General features: G+C 34.0%; 3 protein-coding genes across 4 annotated transcripts in view; 1 reads left to right on the forward strand and 2 right to left on the reverse strand.

The window, feature by feature from the left end:
* Positions 1-13,645, reverse strand: part of LOC125812687 (tRNA(His) guanylyltransferase 1-like) — an 81,737-nt gene that overhangs the window by 21,313 nt on the left and 46,779 nt on the right. The gene's annotated exons all lie outside the window — the stretch shown is intronic.
* LOC125812688 (glucan endo-1,3-beta-glucosidase 8-like) lies at positions 353-3,205 on the reverse strand. The gene is made up of 3 exons (XM_049492179.1): positions 2,794-3,205; positions 1,415-2,205; positions 353-863 (listed from the first exon to the last, which is right to left on the reverse strand). Exons 1-3 carry the CDS (start codon positions 3,126-3,128, stop codon positions 556-558), a joined length of 1,434 nt encoding a protein of 477 aa, XP_049348136.1. The 5' UTR covers positions 3,129-3,205; the 3' UTR covers positions 353-555.
* LOC125812689 (S-adenosylmethionine carrier 1, chloroplastic/mitochondrial) lies at positions 4,780-12,499 on the forward strand. Its single transcript, XM_049492180.1, has 13 exons — positions 4,780-4,802; positions 4,936-5,006; positions 6,623-6,730; positions 7,823-7,909; positions 8,317-8,389; positions 8,604-8,694; positions 9,365-9,418; positions 9,553-9,648; positions 9,796-9,885; positions 10,316-10,367; positions 11,239-11,300; positions 11,456-11,536; positions 12,156-12,499. Exons 2-13 carry the CDS (start codon positions 4,943-4,945, stop codon positions 12,276-12,278), a joined length of 981 nt encoding a protein of 326 aa, XP_049348137.1. The 5' UTR covers positions 4,780-4,802; positions 4,936-4,942; the 3' UTR covers positions 12,279-12,499.

Here is a 13,645-nt window from a genome sequence, read left to right on the forward strand (position 1 = left end):
CCTTGACAATGATATGTGTTAGCTGTCAAACACATCTAAGAGGTATTTTGAAACGTGACAAACACATCGCACTTGATATTCATGAATGAAAGAGAGAAAGGGAAGGGGAATAGAAAAAAATTAAGCATAATCATTTAATATGCTACGAAAAGTTATATTACTACTATCTAATTGGTCCCCAAAATTAACCATTATATTAATCTACTTCCTATTATTAATGTTCCAATATTTTACCCACTTTCTTAACAAGAAAATTTAATTATTCCCTACACAATCCAATATCATAGAATAATCATAGAGAAAGTGCATAGACCCATCTTAAACTTTAAAAAAAATTCAAAATTTTTCAAGAAATTTTAAGTTTATGTACATTTATTCCTTCCCATACAACAAAACTTGAGTGCCTTATGTTAATATAAATATACATACAAAATGAGACACCTAAAATTTTAACAAAGTAAACATTGGTAGTAGTACTTTATCTTAATTATATATTTCAAACCAAACATATGTCTAATACATGACATTGAAAGGCAAATTTAATTATTTTATTTTTTAGAGAAGTGTCAAAAAGAGGAAGAAACCAACAAGAATGTTAAGGATTGCATCCAAACCAATTCTTACTCCAACACTCTCCAAACCAATAGGGAATAAACAATTATCAACAGAAGCATTTTTCTCCACAATTTGTGCCAATCCATCAAAAACACAAGATTCAACATCTTGACCATTCATTTGGAAATACATGTTGAATGCATATGAAACATTTCCATCTCCATCTAACTTGTTGCATGATCCTCCATAATCCACTGCTGTACAATCTGACCTCGAGCAAGCATATTGTACACTTGAAGGTAGTTTACCTATGTAACAATAACAACAACGTCTCAGTCACAAACAAATTAATTCAGACCGATCGATATATATATGTTGAAGTAGCAAAATTAACTGATTATTTAGGTTGTGATGGAAATGTAAGTACTCCTTCATCATTATTCAGAGATCTCGAGTTCCATTCCCAGGAATGTTAAGCATTGCATCCAAACCTAGTTGTGGTGGAGTGGTGATTAAGTACTCCTCCATCATTATTTAGAGATCTCAAGTTCTATCCCTAGGAATGAAATTGTTGTTGATAGAGTCTTTCCCGTACAACTCTAGATTAATCATAACTATGTAAGTTTCATAGGCCACTTGAGTTACTATGACAAGTTATTTGATCCAATTACAACATCTTAACCTAAGCAAATTCTGAACACATCGGATTATGACTCTTTATTAATTCGACCTATTCAGATCCACCCAAGTTTTACTCGCCCCAGCCATTCACCACCTACTAATTATCTAAATCATAAAAAAATGTAAAGTTTTCAAAAATAAATAAATAGAGAGTAGTAGATTAAGTTGAAAATTTTACCTATATCTTCAGCATATTTGTTCAAAACACACCATTTGTTCTCCAAATACTTAACATTTTTTGCACCAATAGGCATTGCCTCATGTCCTTGTCCTGTAATATCCATTGGAAATTTAGGTTTTCCATCATACCTAAAAATACCCCAATGACGTTCAAAACTTCCTGGTAAAATACTTTTTTCATTTTCATCTGTTAAACTAAACAAATAATATTCAATAAATCCAGGGTATAATGGTGTTCCTTTTTTTGTAGCCATTTTCTTAAAAAATCCACTATAAAATCTTTTGGCTAATGTAACATTTCCATATAAATCTCCATCTGTTGGCCAACCAATTTCACCAACAATTATTTTCACACCTGAACAACTAGCTTTTTTCAACGATACAACTAATGTATCCAAATTCGCATCGAACATATTAGTGTATGATATTCCATTGTCACGTACGGCCTTTGTTTGACCATCAAAAAATGCGAATTCTATTGGGAAATGTTTGTTTTCGTGGAGACTTAAGAAAGGATAAATATTTACAAGGAAAGGTGCGTTGTTGTCTTTAAAGAAACTGCAAATTTTTTGCATTAGGTCCCTTATGTCCGATCGGAAATCTCCCTGTGATGGACCCGAATTACCCGATTCGTAAACGTCGGCGTTTTGTGGGATTGTAGCTTTGATTTTGTCGCCAAGGCCAGCTGAATTTAGGGCTTTTTGTACATTTTGTAAAGCTGGAAATGTTGATTTCAAAAATGAACCATTGTATGATTTCAAAAATGGTTCATTTCCAACTGCCACAAACCTTCAAGAAAAAAAAGAAAAAATCAAAATTTGTGACGTAGCAATAATACATAAGTATACCCTTTAACTTATCCAAAATAGTTATTGCTTTAGAAAATCATGAAAACAAAATACATAAATATATTCTTTAACTTGACCTCAACTGTCCTCCAACTTTGAGTGTGCACAAATATACACTTAAACTTATACAAAATTGAACAAGTAGACACACATGTCTTACGTGGCATAATACACGTAGTACGCCACATAGAACACAAAATTGTCATGTAGGATATTACGTAGGTAGAATATGTCTATTTGTTCAATTTTATACAATTTTTTAAGTGCCTTCTTGTACACACCCAAAGTTAGAGGATATAATTGTCTGTTGAAGTCAAGTTAAAGAGCACGTTTATATATTATGCCAAATATTGGCATAATACATAAATATACCACTTAACATGGTTTCAGCTGACATCTATACCCTCTAATTTTGAATGTGCATAAATAGACACTTAAACCTATACAAAATTAAATACACACGTCCTACTACGTTTTTTCTCAAATCTAAGAATAAAGAGATCATAGGAAAATGCATGGTGGTGCTTACTTGATATCAACACCTCCATTATACAAATGTGTACTAACATTATTTTTCACCCATTCCTTAGCAAAATCATAATCATCAGCAAATTTTGCCAATTGATTATTTGGTATTCCAAGCATGACTTCAATTCCAGTACCAGCAAAGTACTTAACAGTCCAATGATCAGAATCAAATAATTTAACTTTATCAATCTTGTTATCTTTAAGCATTTGAACAATTGTTGAAGGGGGCAATGTTTGTGCAGCTTGTGTACCCCAATTAACACCAAGACCATATGCAAAACTAGTCGATAGCGCTAAGCAACATGCCCATATCAGCAACAACTTAATATGAGCCATTGCTAGTGCTAATCCACTAGCTTCTATATATGTACGTTGATTATATTCAATACGATAATATATGTTCTTCAGAAATATGGTGATTTTTTAAGGGAGAAATGTGAATGAATGAAGTTGAGACAATTTTATTTCAAAATATGAATGTATGAGCTAATGTTAAGGAGAGAAGAAAACGGACAAACACTAATTATTTGTTTTCTTTTTTTCTTTGGTTTTCCTACAAGTTTTCAAATTATGGAAGGGAGGAGTTTATGCTTTTGTTTGTTATACTAATTTATATTTTATGTGTGTTGACGATATATATAATTTGTTTTTACGTCATCAAGTCAAGGTAATGATATATATAATGATTATGTGATTTTTTTTTTAAATTGTAATATAGTATATTAAAGTAATAGTTTATTATAGTTATATAGTTGGGTGAATCAAACTCTACCTTCAACTTTGAATAATAGACGACATTCTTCTCCCCTTATTCTAATTAACTTTCTGAATGTCTATTTTGTCCTTAAATTGTCAATTTTTATCAATTTGTTTACTTATTTAAAATTCTAATATCTTTTTTTTCAAAAAAATAAATAATCTATGCAATACCTGCCCTTTTAGGTTGCTCTTAGTTTAGGCAGCCTACAAGACCTTTACTTTGAGGAGGTCATATGGACAATATCCTTATAATAAATTTCGAAAAAATTAATAATCAGTCTCAAGTCTTGTTCTAATTTGTCACAATCACTCTCAAACGAAGTGTCAGAAAGTATATATATGCTACTATATAACCTTTTAGTGCCAAGTGTTTAGTCTTTTCATGTTGAAATGACGATATGACTTTTTGACCTATAAAAATACTTCTTGGAGGAAGGGAGATATCGAAGAATTCCAAAAATAAAATAAAATACACTAGTCTTTCATCTTCTTCCCTTAGAATTTCTATGGAAAAAGTCTATTCCTTTGAGCAATATCTATTCTTGTAATCAATCATCGCCTTGGAGGTTTAGCTAAAAGAAAATGAACATGATCGACATTAACCTACTTTTTTTATTTTATAAATTGTATTATTAATGACAATTAATGACCATATTTTGATAAATAATAACCTTCACTTCGTCCTAAATATTGACGTGGCAAAAGTATATACACTCCTTAGATGCGTGAAAGTAAAGAAAAACTAAATATCAGCTTCCAAATGAAATTTCAAAAGGACATACAATTCATAAAAGACACCAAAAACGATAAAGGCGTAGGAGACCCATGCGCCTTACCCCATTCGCCTGTAACAGTGTCATCCGATAAAAAGAGGAAGTTGCACTGACACAACAACCTTGTAAGACACATTATGCCGTGCGCTTTACATTCTAATTATTTTTGAAACCCACCCACCATTCTCCTTTACATTCCAAATATTTTTAATTCTTCCCATAAATTAATTCCTCTTTTTCTTTTTATATATATTAACAAAACATAATTAAAATTATGGTTAAATTTTCTTATATTAACCAAAAATTATATCATTATTATTTTTTAGTGAAAAAACAACACATGCATTTGTTTTAGTACCCACCTGTTTAAACAGTTGTACTTTGCTCAGCTGTGACACGTACAATATAAGATAGCAATGGCTTTTCAAGAACCAGAAGCTAACAAAGAGAGGCTCCAACTCCAACTTCCCAAGAACTGGTAATTTTCCCCCAACCCCACTAATATTTTTGATTAGCTTTTGAAGTTCTCATTTTTATTTGCAAATGATATCATAAAAGGTCTCAAATTTCTGTTGGTTTTTGGTATTGGGTGAAGAAAAGAGAATTTTAAGGTTCAAAATGGGGCCTTTTGCATTAGCTTTGGATACAAAGAATTCTTTTGCAGCCTCCTCTTCTGCTACAGGTAATTTACAAGTGAACATTGTAAGTTTTGCCATCGTTTTACTTTTTCTGATTTTTCACCATTTTCTTTGGGTTGTTGTATAAGGAAGTAATGATTTGAGTGTACTGTTATGGAAGAGCCTAATTGTTTGGAGTTTGGACTAATATAAAGGGAAGATTTTTGGGCATAATTTGTCTTAAACTGACATTTTACAGTGTAGAAATGCTAATTTAGGTTTTTTTTTTTGGTGGGTGGATGGGTTGGAGGGATAACAACAACATACCCAGTGGAATACCACAAGTGGGGTTTGGGGAGGGTAGAGTGTATGCATACCTTACCACTACTTTGTGAAGGTAGAGAGGTTGTTTCTGAAAGACCGTGGGAGGGATAATGAATTCCAATTAATTGCTGGGTTAATGTATGATATATTTGGTTTAAGTTTTGATTGAAACTAAAGGTAGGTGCAGCTATAATCATATCCGGAAATTGCAAGGGTAACTGATATTAGTGATTCTGCTTGTGAGTGAATATATGGGAGTGTAGGGTTCCACTGGTCCCCTTTGTGGCTAAGAATGAGTACATGTCCAGTATAATTCCACAAGTGTGGTGTGGGGGTCTGGGGAGGGTAGAGTGTATGCAGACCTTGCTCTTAACTTGTAAGGGTAGGGCGGTTGTTTCTGGTAGATCCTCGGCTCACGAACAGATGAAAAGGAGGCAGTAACAACAACAAGATAATAAGATAAACAAACTGGAAGAAATAAACATGTAGTACTAGAGATTTAAGAATATTAGCAAACATTTTTTGGGTTGTAGGGACAGAAAGGAATCGGAGATGTTTTGATGGAATATCAGCTCCTAATCATTTCCTTATGTGGCTAAGAATGGTGAATAAAGTAATTATAATTTTTAAGGGATTCTAGTTGTTGAACATTGGGATCTCAAGATCCAAATTAGGTCACTAAACCAACTCAATTACTGGATTCAGTATTTATTGGAGTCAGTGTTTTTCGTACTAATATTTCTTGATATTTTAATTTGACAGTGTTGTCGTAATGTTGTTAAATTAAGTGTATGTACTTTGAATTACATATCTGATTGCTAATATGTACTGCTGCTTGTTGGTTTTGAACAGACGACACTTACTAGTGATAGTAGTGAAATATTTCTGTTAGTTACATTAAGGAAAACTTTTTCCTTCAGAAAATACAATTAATCAAGCAAAACTGTTTAGTGTAATGATAGGTCTAGCTTAATGGCTCAAGCATTAATGCTCAATAGATTGAATGGTGCTCCTTTTAGAAACACAAAAGTTTCTTTATATCAATTCTGAATACACTCAACTTTAATTGTTTAATGAGATTAACTATCTAACTACTCTTGAGCTGATGTCTTGAATACCAATGTGCACAAAGCAAGCATGAAATAGAGAGGTAGCAGTGATGGTTTCATTTGTCACCATTTCCATTATTAAAATGTTCTTGTCTCTTTGGCAAATTATACTTAAGAATAAGCTCTAGGTTTCTCGATGAAGGATTAAAGAATAACCATGCATTGCCCCATATTAGGATGTAGATTCATATTGATTCTTCGTCTTGTAGTTTCCGGTTCTTTCTTGAGGATGTGGTTTGATTTTGCAGATGCATCTGGCAGAAAAATGGATAACCTTCAGATGGTACCAAAAAAGTTCTTTGCATCAATCAACAATGAAGAAGAGAAACCATTTGATTTTCTACGGATACTATTTGGTATGTCTGCTGAAATAATAGTAATTAAATGATGATATTGGAGCATTCTTGTCAAGTCATCATATATCCTGAAGTTGTCGCTCTCTTTATTTTTCTTTTATTTAACGGCTGCTCCCAGCTTGCCCACAACCAACCTCCACCTCTAACAAAACACATCCTCCCAAAAAGAGGGAAAAGAAGGAATTAGGAAAGACGAATAAGAAGATCATTTCTTTCTCTCTACACTCTGCAGTTGACAGATAAGAACTCTCTACATCAATCTGGTTTCCCAACTTCCCCTTTCATTTGTTATTTTGATTTCATTTACAAAAGTACTTCAACATTTGTAGGTAGGAATTGAACAGCCACACCACACAGAAATTTGAATAGTAAAGTCTTTTGTCAAAAAGTCATTTTGACTACTTTTTTGTTATAGAGCTGGTATACCGGGGATTCTTCCAACATTAATAAGATCATTTACCTTATTTTAGAAAATGTTATTGTGTCACTAGTAAAAAATGTTCTTGAGTGTCAGCTGAGAATTCAAGTGATAAGCCTGTCAAATGGTAGAATGGTTTTTTCTCTGGAGCAACTTCGTGCTTAAAAGCTTATGATGGCATCATAATTTCTTTTTGACAAGGTTCATTAGTAGTAAAGGCTCAGTACTAAGCTAGTAGTGGGACAGAGTACATCATACAAAGCTGGATAGGTATATGATGCATCATGCTCCCAGGACTTAGTTCAGGTGGCAAAGGTTGAGGGACTTGACTTAGGTCACAGGTTCAAGCCCTTGCCATGCAAACTAAGGTTGGTATTTTAGTGGAGAAGGGTAGAGGGGCGGGCCTATTATCCCCTAGTTTTGAAGAGTGTGGTTGCTCCTAAGGATTAGATTTCTCGGTCATAGAAAGAAGGTGGTATATGATGCATCATCTTTATCTAAAAAAAGAAAGTATATGATGCATCATAATTATTTCATACTAGTTGGGCTACAGATATTAATAACATAGAGTTCCCCAACTGCTAAAAGAAAATATTTCAGTTATCAAAACTATCATAGGACAAGAATCTTTTGTTTCGAGGTTTGGCTTTTCTAATTGTGGTTAATTTGTGCAGAGGGTGTGATAGCAGGAGGGACCGCCGGTGTTGTTGTTGAAACAGCTTTATATCCCATTGATACAATAAAGACACGGCTGCAGGCAAGTTAATTGTTTATAACCGAAGTCTATATCAATTATATGAGTGATTCTACCATGCTTGAATTGGTATCTTTAGTAGCTTCACAATTCACAACAGGCTTTTTAAGGATTCTCGAGGCTATTAGCTCCTTACGTTGACAGACTGGAACAAAGAGATGAGGAAAGGGTAGATAGATAATTTAGATAGAGTAGAACTTTTGAAGTATTCATAAGTTCATAACTACATTTTATTGCGTAGTCCAGTTGACATTCCATTTGCATACAGCTGAGTAGTTATATTCAGGTTTACTGCCATTAAAATAGTTGAATGCAGAGCGCCAGGCCTCTTTTCATTTTAATTACATTATTTTCAGACTGTTGTCTCCCCCTGAGTATTCAAATCATCAGTGCATTGCTTCCCTGTGCAGGTAGCTCGTGGTGGAGGACAAATAGCCTTGAAAGGGTTGTATTCTGGGCTTCTTGGAAATCTTGCTGGAGTCCTACCGTAAGTTGTAGTAACAAAGTACTATTTAATAGTATAGAACTATGTATATCAGTCTCCATGACACGTGCACTTTTGTCAACCGATGCAATTGAAATTCTCTTTTGCAACCATAACTAGCTTTCATTTATTGAGGTGAACAACCCTATTTTCTTGTATGGTTTCTTACCTAAGGGTATTTAATAGCAGTTTCTATTGATCCTGTTCTCTCGTGCAGGGCTTCTGCTATTTTTGTTGGTGTATATGAACCGGCAAAGCAGAAGCTATTGAAGATGTTTCCTGAAAATCTTAGTGCTGTTGCCCATCTTGTGAGAATTTCTCCTCCCATTGTCATGACAGCATTTGATCTTGTTTTCTAGTTTTTTTGAATCAAGCTGGTCTTGTTTTCTAGTTTGTGATGTGACATACGACATACACCAATTCATTAATAGAACTTATGTGACTAAAAATCATTTCCAGAACTTTCTAGTGGGTGTTTTATGGAATATACTGTTTCCATAGTCATTATTCCCCACGAAAAAAGAAAAAGGTACCACATGGAGAAGAATTTGAGGACTAAAAGGAACACAACTGTCAGTGTACTAGATGATATGATACATTACGAAACTAAGGTAATTAGCTAGTGGAAATGTATATGCAATGAAATAAGCAAAGAAACATGACATAAATCTTGCAGTCTGTCAAGCACACACTAAATCCTGGTTACTGAACATGATTTCATATCACCTCATGAATATTATTTATTCCTGTAAATTATACATGCATTTAATTCTATCTGGAATCTTCATAAAGTTGGCTTTCACAGGTCACTATTCTTCAAGTTATGCCTACACATTCTTGTGGTATTTCAAATATAAATGTTCACAAATGAAAGTTGCTTTTGTATCTCAGTATCTGACGTCTGAATTCTGAAGCATGCATATTACTCATTCAATTGTGATTTATGTTTCATAATAAGAACTGCCAAATTTCATTCAGACTGCTGGTGCTTTAGGAGGCATTGCTGCTTCCTTCGTTCGTGTTCCAACTGAGGTGAATGATTTTTTTTTGAGATTTTCAGTTTCCTGAATATCATGATTCTCCTTTTGTTATCATTCTTGATTTTGCCTGTTTAGGATATTCCCTTTGTTAATCTATTGATTGCGTTTGGTTTCTTGACACTACAGGTCATTAAGCAGCGAATGCAAACTAGGCAATTTGCTTCGGCTCCTGATGCTGTTCGCTTAATAGTCTCAAAAGAAGGTTTTAAAGGTCTTTATGCGGTATGCTTGTTCTTTAATGTCACATATCTAGTTCATTACAATTTTTGGGTATTACTGGTTCAGTTTTCTGCAAATGATAGCTGGGTGCAACTTTCACATGATAGATATAACATTGGTTTATTTTATCATAATATGGGGATTTTGTAGGGATATGGGTCATTTCTACTTCGAGATTTACCATTTGACGCCATCCAGTTCTGTATCTATGAGCAGCTGCGGATAGGTTATAAGCTGGCTGTAAGTATCCTTCTTTCCAAGATGTTGAGAGCAACTTTCAATATTGTATGAAACTTACCCATTTCTCTGTTGAATAATTATGTGTGATAGAGCTTCATTCGCATGTAGTCTAAATTTTGATGTACAACTAAAGTAAATAAGAAAAGGTTTTGCATAAACGGGTATATTCATACTTGAACAGAAATTCTCTGAGCTCGTTTCTTCTTGTCTTTCCTCCTTGCATGCTTGACTTCTCACTTCAGTAGCATCAAAAGTTCATGGAATAGTGTTTGAACTAACAAACATGAGGACGTTAAATTTGCTTATTTGCTTTTCCACTTCCATCATGGATGGAGATAATCAGATGCTTTACTGTTTGATTGAAAAAGGTATGGCACTAGTCTTAAATACTAAGATTGATATCAGAGCTGCCTTATGTATCTCTTACCAGGCAAAAAGGGAATTGAATGATCCAGAGAATGCAGTTATCGGTGCTTTTGCTGGTAAACCACCTTCATAGTCCTATAATATGTCCATCCATTGGTAGTCCTCGATAAGGCATGCTGTTTTTTTATTTTAATAATTCAGCTGCTGACTAGAGGGTGTCACTTGCTCTTTCATTTAAGCTTGAAGTATCAAGAAATGTAGGCTCAAGTAAAGATAAGTTGTACATTGCACAATTAACAGGGTGTTTAAACCAACTAATTGCCCAGTACTGACTTAAATCACATAATGACCTCTACAATTTTGTCTTCCTCCTTTGGATTAATAAATTGGAGTAGGAAATGATAAAGCATGGCCTAACTTCAAGAACAAAACAAGCATTTGCCATCTATTCTTGTTTGAATTTCTCTAGATTCAGAACCTATGGATTTTAAGAAGTAGAAAACTGAACTGCAGGGTTCTTTAATCATACTCTTGAAGAGTTGTACAGTGATCCATCAATATGGAAATCCTTTGGGCCAATCTGGAATCTCCTCAAAAGAGCTGTCAGTTATAAATTGCCCTACCAGCGCTGGAACACATCAATGAAATTTATTCATTACTGATTTTTTTTTGCTACGGGGGGATTTGGGACACAAATGGTACTTATTAAAAGTTATGCATCAAAGCATTCTTTAAGTTATGAAGAAAAGACTGTTGAATTGCCATTTCAGTGAATGAATACACAATGTTGAGCAACGATTGACATGATTATATGACTAAAAGTAATTGCTGTGTGGGAAACGCAAATTACTGAAATTCTGTTTGTTTAGCCTGTCTAGAATTATAACTTTTCATGTTGCTGCAGTAAATATATGATTTTCCTGCATCTGCATGTACATAATGAACCCCTTCTCTAAAGCTATCAATGGCTACCGTTACTTTTTGCAGGTGCTCTAACTGGAGCTATAACTACTCCTCTTGATGTCATTAAGACAAGATTAATGACTCAGGTACTTGCTTGCTTCACATGGTACTCAAATTCTCTGTGTCTCCTAGTCTCTTCATCCAATGCATGCATGGCTATTACAAAATGACACTTCCATAAATGGCAAGACTACCTTTTCATTTAATTTAGGTAATGAATTCTAGTCTTGTTCCTCTGCAGGGTTCTGCCAATCAATACAAAGGCATTGTTGATTGTGTGAAGACTATTGTTGCAGAAGAAGGGCCTCCAGCACTTCTAAAGGTAAATGGATCCCACAATTCCTTTTAGACTGCAGTACTAGGACCCAAACCTGGTTCTTTTATCCTGGAGACTCTCTTTTCTTGGTTTGTGTATTTCTCTTTTATGGAAAATCAAATGGATGATGAAAGAGCTTAGCATCCCCACCCCACCTTTCACCATTTTGGTATCCTGGGATTACGACGGGTGCAAATATTAAAAGAGAGCCATGCCCCGAAACTTACATTTACGCTGAATTCTGGTCCTTTACTTCCCTAATCACTAATTGTTTATAACTCCATGCTGCATAACCAGGCCCGATTTTGATGGGACCCTAATATAGTCATAAACTGATACCACACATTTTCCTCATCTTCCATGCATACAAGTAAATATCATGTACTTTGTCTATCTTCTCCTAACATAGATGTGTCATCTTAAATATTGCATCAAATAGAAGCTGCTAAGGACTTGCAACAAGGAATATTTCCACGTTTCTCCCACATCTACTGAGTTTCTTTCTTCTTTTGTTTTTTCTGACTTGCAATAAATATGTTGGTGTACCATTTGAATCTGAAACTTATCAGTCAGTCTGATACATGCTTGTTTACCTCTGTTTGTTTGGAATTAAATTTCATTATAGGGCATCGGGCCAAGGGTGCTTTGGATAGGCATTGGAGGATCAATATTCTTTGGTGTTCTTGAGAGAACAAAGCGATACCTTGCCCAAAATCGTCCTGATAATGCTACCTCAAAGAAGGATTAGTTTCTATGGTTTTCTTGTCACTAGCTGCATGGTATGGTTAAAATTGAATCTAGTTACCATTCAGTATTACCGCCATTTGCAGAAAGTCGACTATGCTAGAAAGTAAGTATCCATAGAGCTATAAAGAGATCAGCTGTCCTTGGAATTAATGTACAAATAGCAAAGAGAAGTAGCATCTCTGGTGATAAAGGTCCTGTTGTGGCCAAGGGAATTTTGGATGATGGAAGAGTTCATTTATTTCTTCAAGTCATAGTATGCTTATTCTCATGCTCATGCATATCATTTATTTCTACTTCCTTTTCTTCAGTGAGCTGAACTCCCTCTTTTTCTGCTCTTTGCTTTTGCATTATTGGGTTAGACAAGTTGTGGTAGCTCTAGAATTTATAATTGTGCTTTCTCTTCTAAGTTTTAACCTTAAATTATGTATCTTTACAAGAGGCAAATCAACCTGCAGATAAACTTTTTGATGTTAACCATGTCTTCAACTCTTATGCTAATCTCGTTAAGGGCCTTCTAAATTTGGATAGAATGGATTTGATCACCTTCAAATCAAAAAGAACAAATGATGCCTACCTTCTTTTTGAACCTCCTTAGATTCGTAGTTTAGGCTACACATCCTTTTTATCCTATTTTCTATTATTCCCTATCATTTCAGAAAATTACAAAAATTCCTCTTTCGGATACATAAACTATCATCCCAAGATTTCCCCCCTTTTTTCACGTCTAAAATCACTCCATGGTATCACCAATTATCTCAATCACTTTTTTCTTGAACTTCAAATCTATTTTCTTTCTGATTTATCAATTACAAGTTATTGAAGGGATAGTTCTTCTTTATCTTCTTTTTCATCCAATTTTTTTTTTTCACTTCATCAGGTATCGTTTTTTTTTTTTTTTTGACTTTTAGTTTTTTCATCTACAAATTTAGTCGAAGAAGGATGGATCTTCAACTTCAAAATCGATTGTGGAAAAAATGCCCAAAAATAGGGGGAAAAGGTCGAGTTGTGGGTATATGTGATTTTATGTGGGTTCAAACTTAATTTTAACTTTTGATTTTGACCAATAATCAATCCTAAACACATTAATAATACAACTTCTTTTCTGATACAAACACTTAATACAACTTCTTTTCTGATACAAACACTAATTGGAAATAACAACTGAACTAATACAACTAGTTTTCTGATACAAACACTAATTGGACATAACAACTGAACTGATAAGAAATAACAATTAAGAAGAAGAAGATAGACAACTTCACATAAAAATAAAGACATAAGGTGTTTAAATCAGATATATTATCGAAATTATTTTCTCTTCTTCGTTGAATCACATCTTGTTTAGCTACGACAAATTACCTTTAACAA

The sequence above is a fragment of the Solanum verrucosum genome, unplaced genomic scaffold (genome assembly GCF_900185275.1).
Source record: "Solanum verrucosum unplaced genomic scaffold, falcon-dt-bn FXZP01000275.1, whole genome shotgun sequence".
In the NCBI taxonomy this organism is placed as follows: domain Eukaryota; kingdom Viridiplantae; phylum Streptophyta; class Magnoliopsida; order Solanales; family Solanaceae; genus Solanum; species Solanum verrucosum.

Bases quoted from the DNA above. Each gene is read 5' to 3' on its own strand.
- LOC125812688 (XM_049492179.1), bottom strand. From the start codon at position 3,128: ATGGCTCATATTAAGTTGTTGCTGATATGGGCATGTTGCTTAGCGCTA. The intron at 2,206-2,793 runs GTAAGCACCACC...TTTTTCTTGAAG, and splicing joins AATGGAGGTGTTGATATCAA to GTTTGTGGCAGTTGGAAATG. The intron at 864-1,414 runs GTAAAATTTTCA...ATTGTTACATAG, and splicing joins CAAATATGCTGAAGATATAG to GTAAACTACCTTCAAGTGTA.
- LOC125812689 (XM_049492180.1), top strand. From the start codon at position 4,943: ATGGGGCCTTTTGCATTAGCTTTGGATACAAAGAATTCTTTTGCAGCC. The intron at 9,419-9,552 runs GTGAATGATTTT...TTGACACTACAG, and splicing joins TCGTTCGTGTTCCAACTGAG to GTCATTAAGCAGCGAATGCA. The intron at 11,301-11,455 runs GTACTTGCTTGC...GTTCCTCTGCAG, and splicing joins AGACAAGATTAATGACTCAG to GGTTCTGCCAATCAATACAA.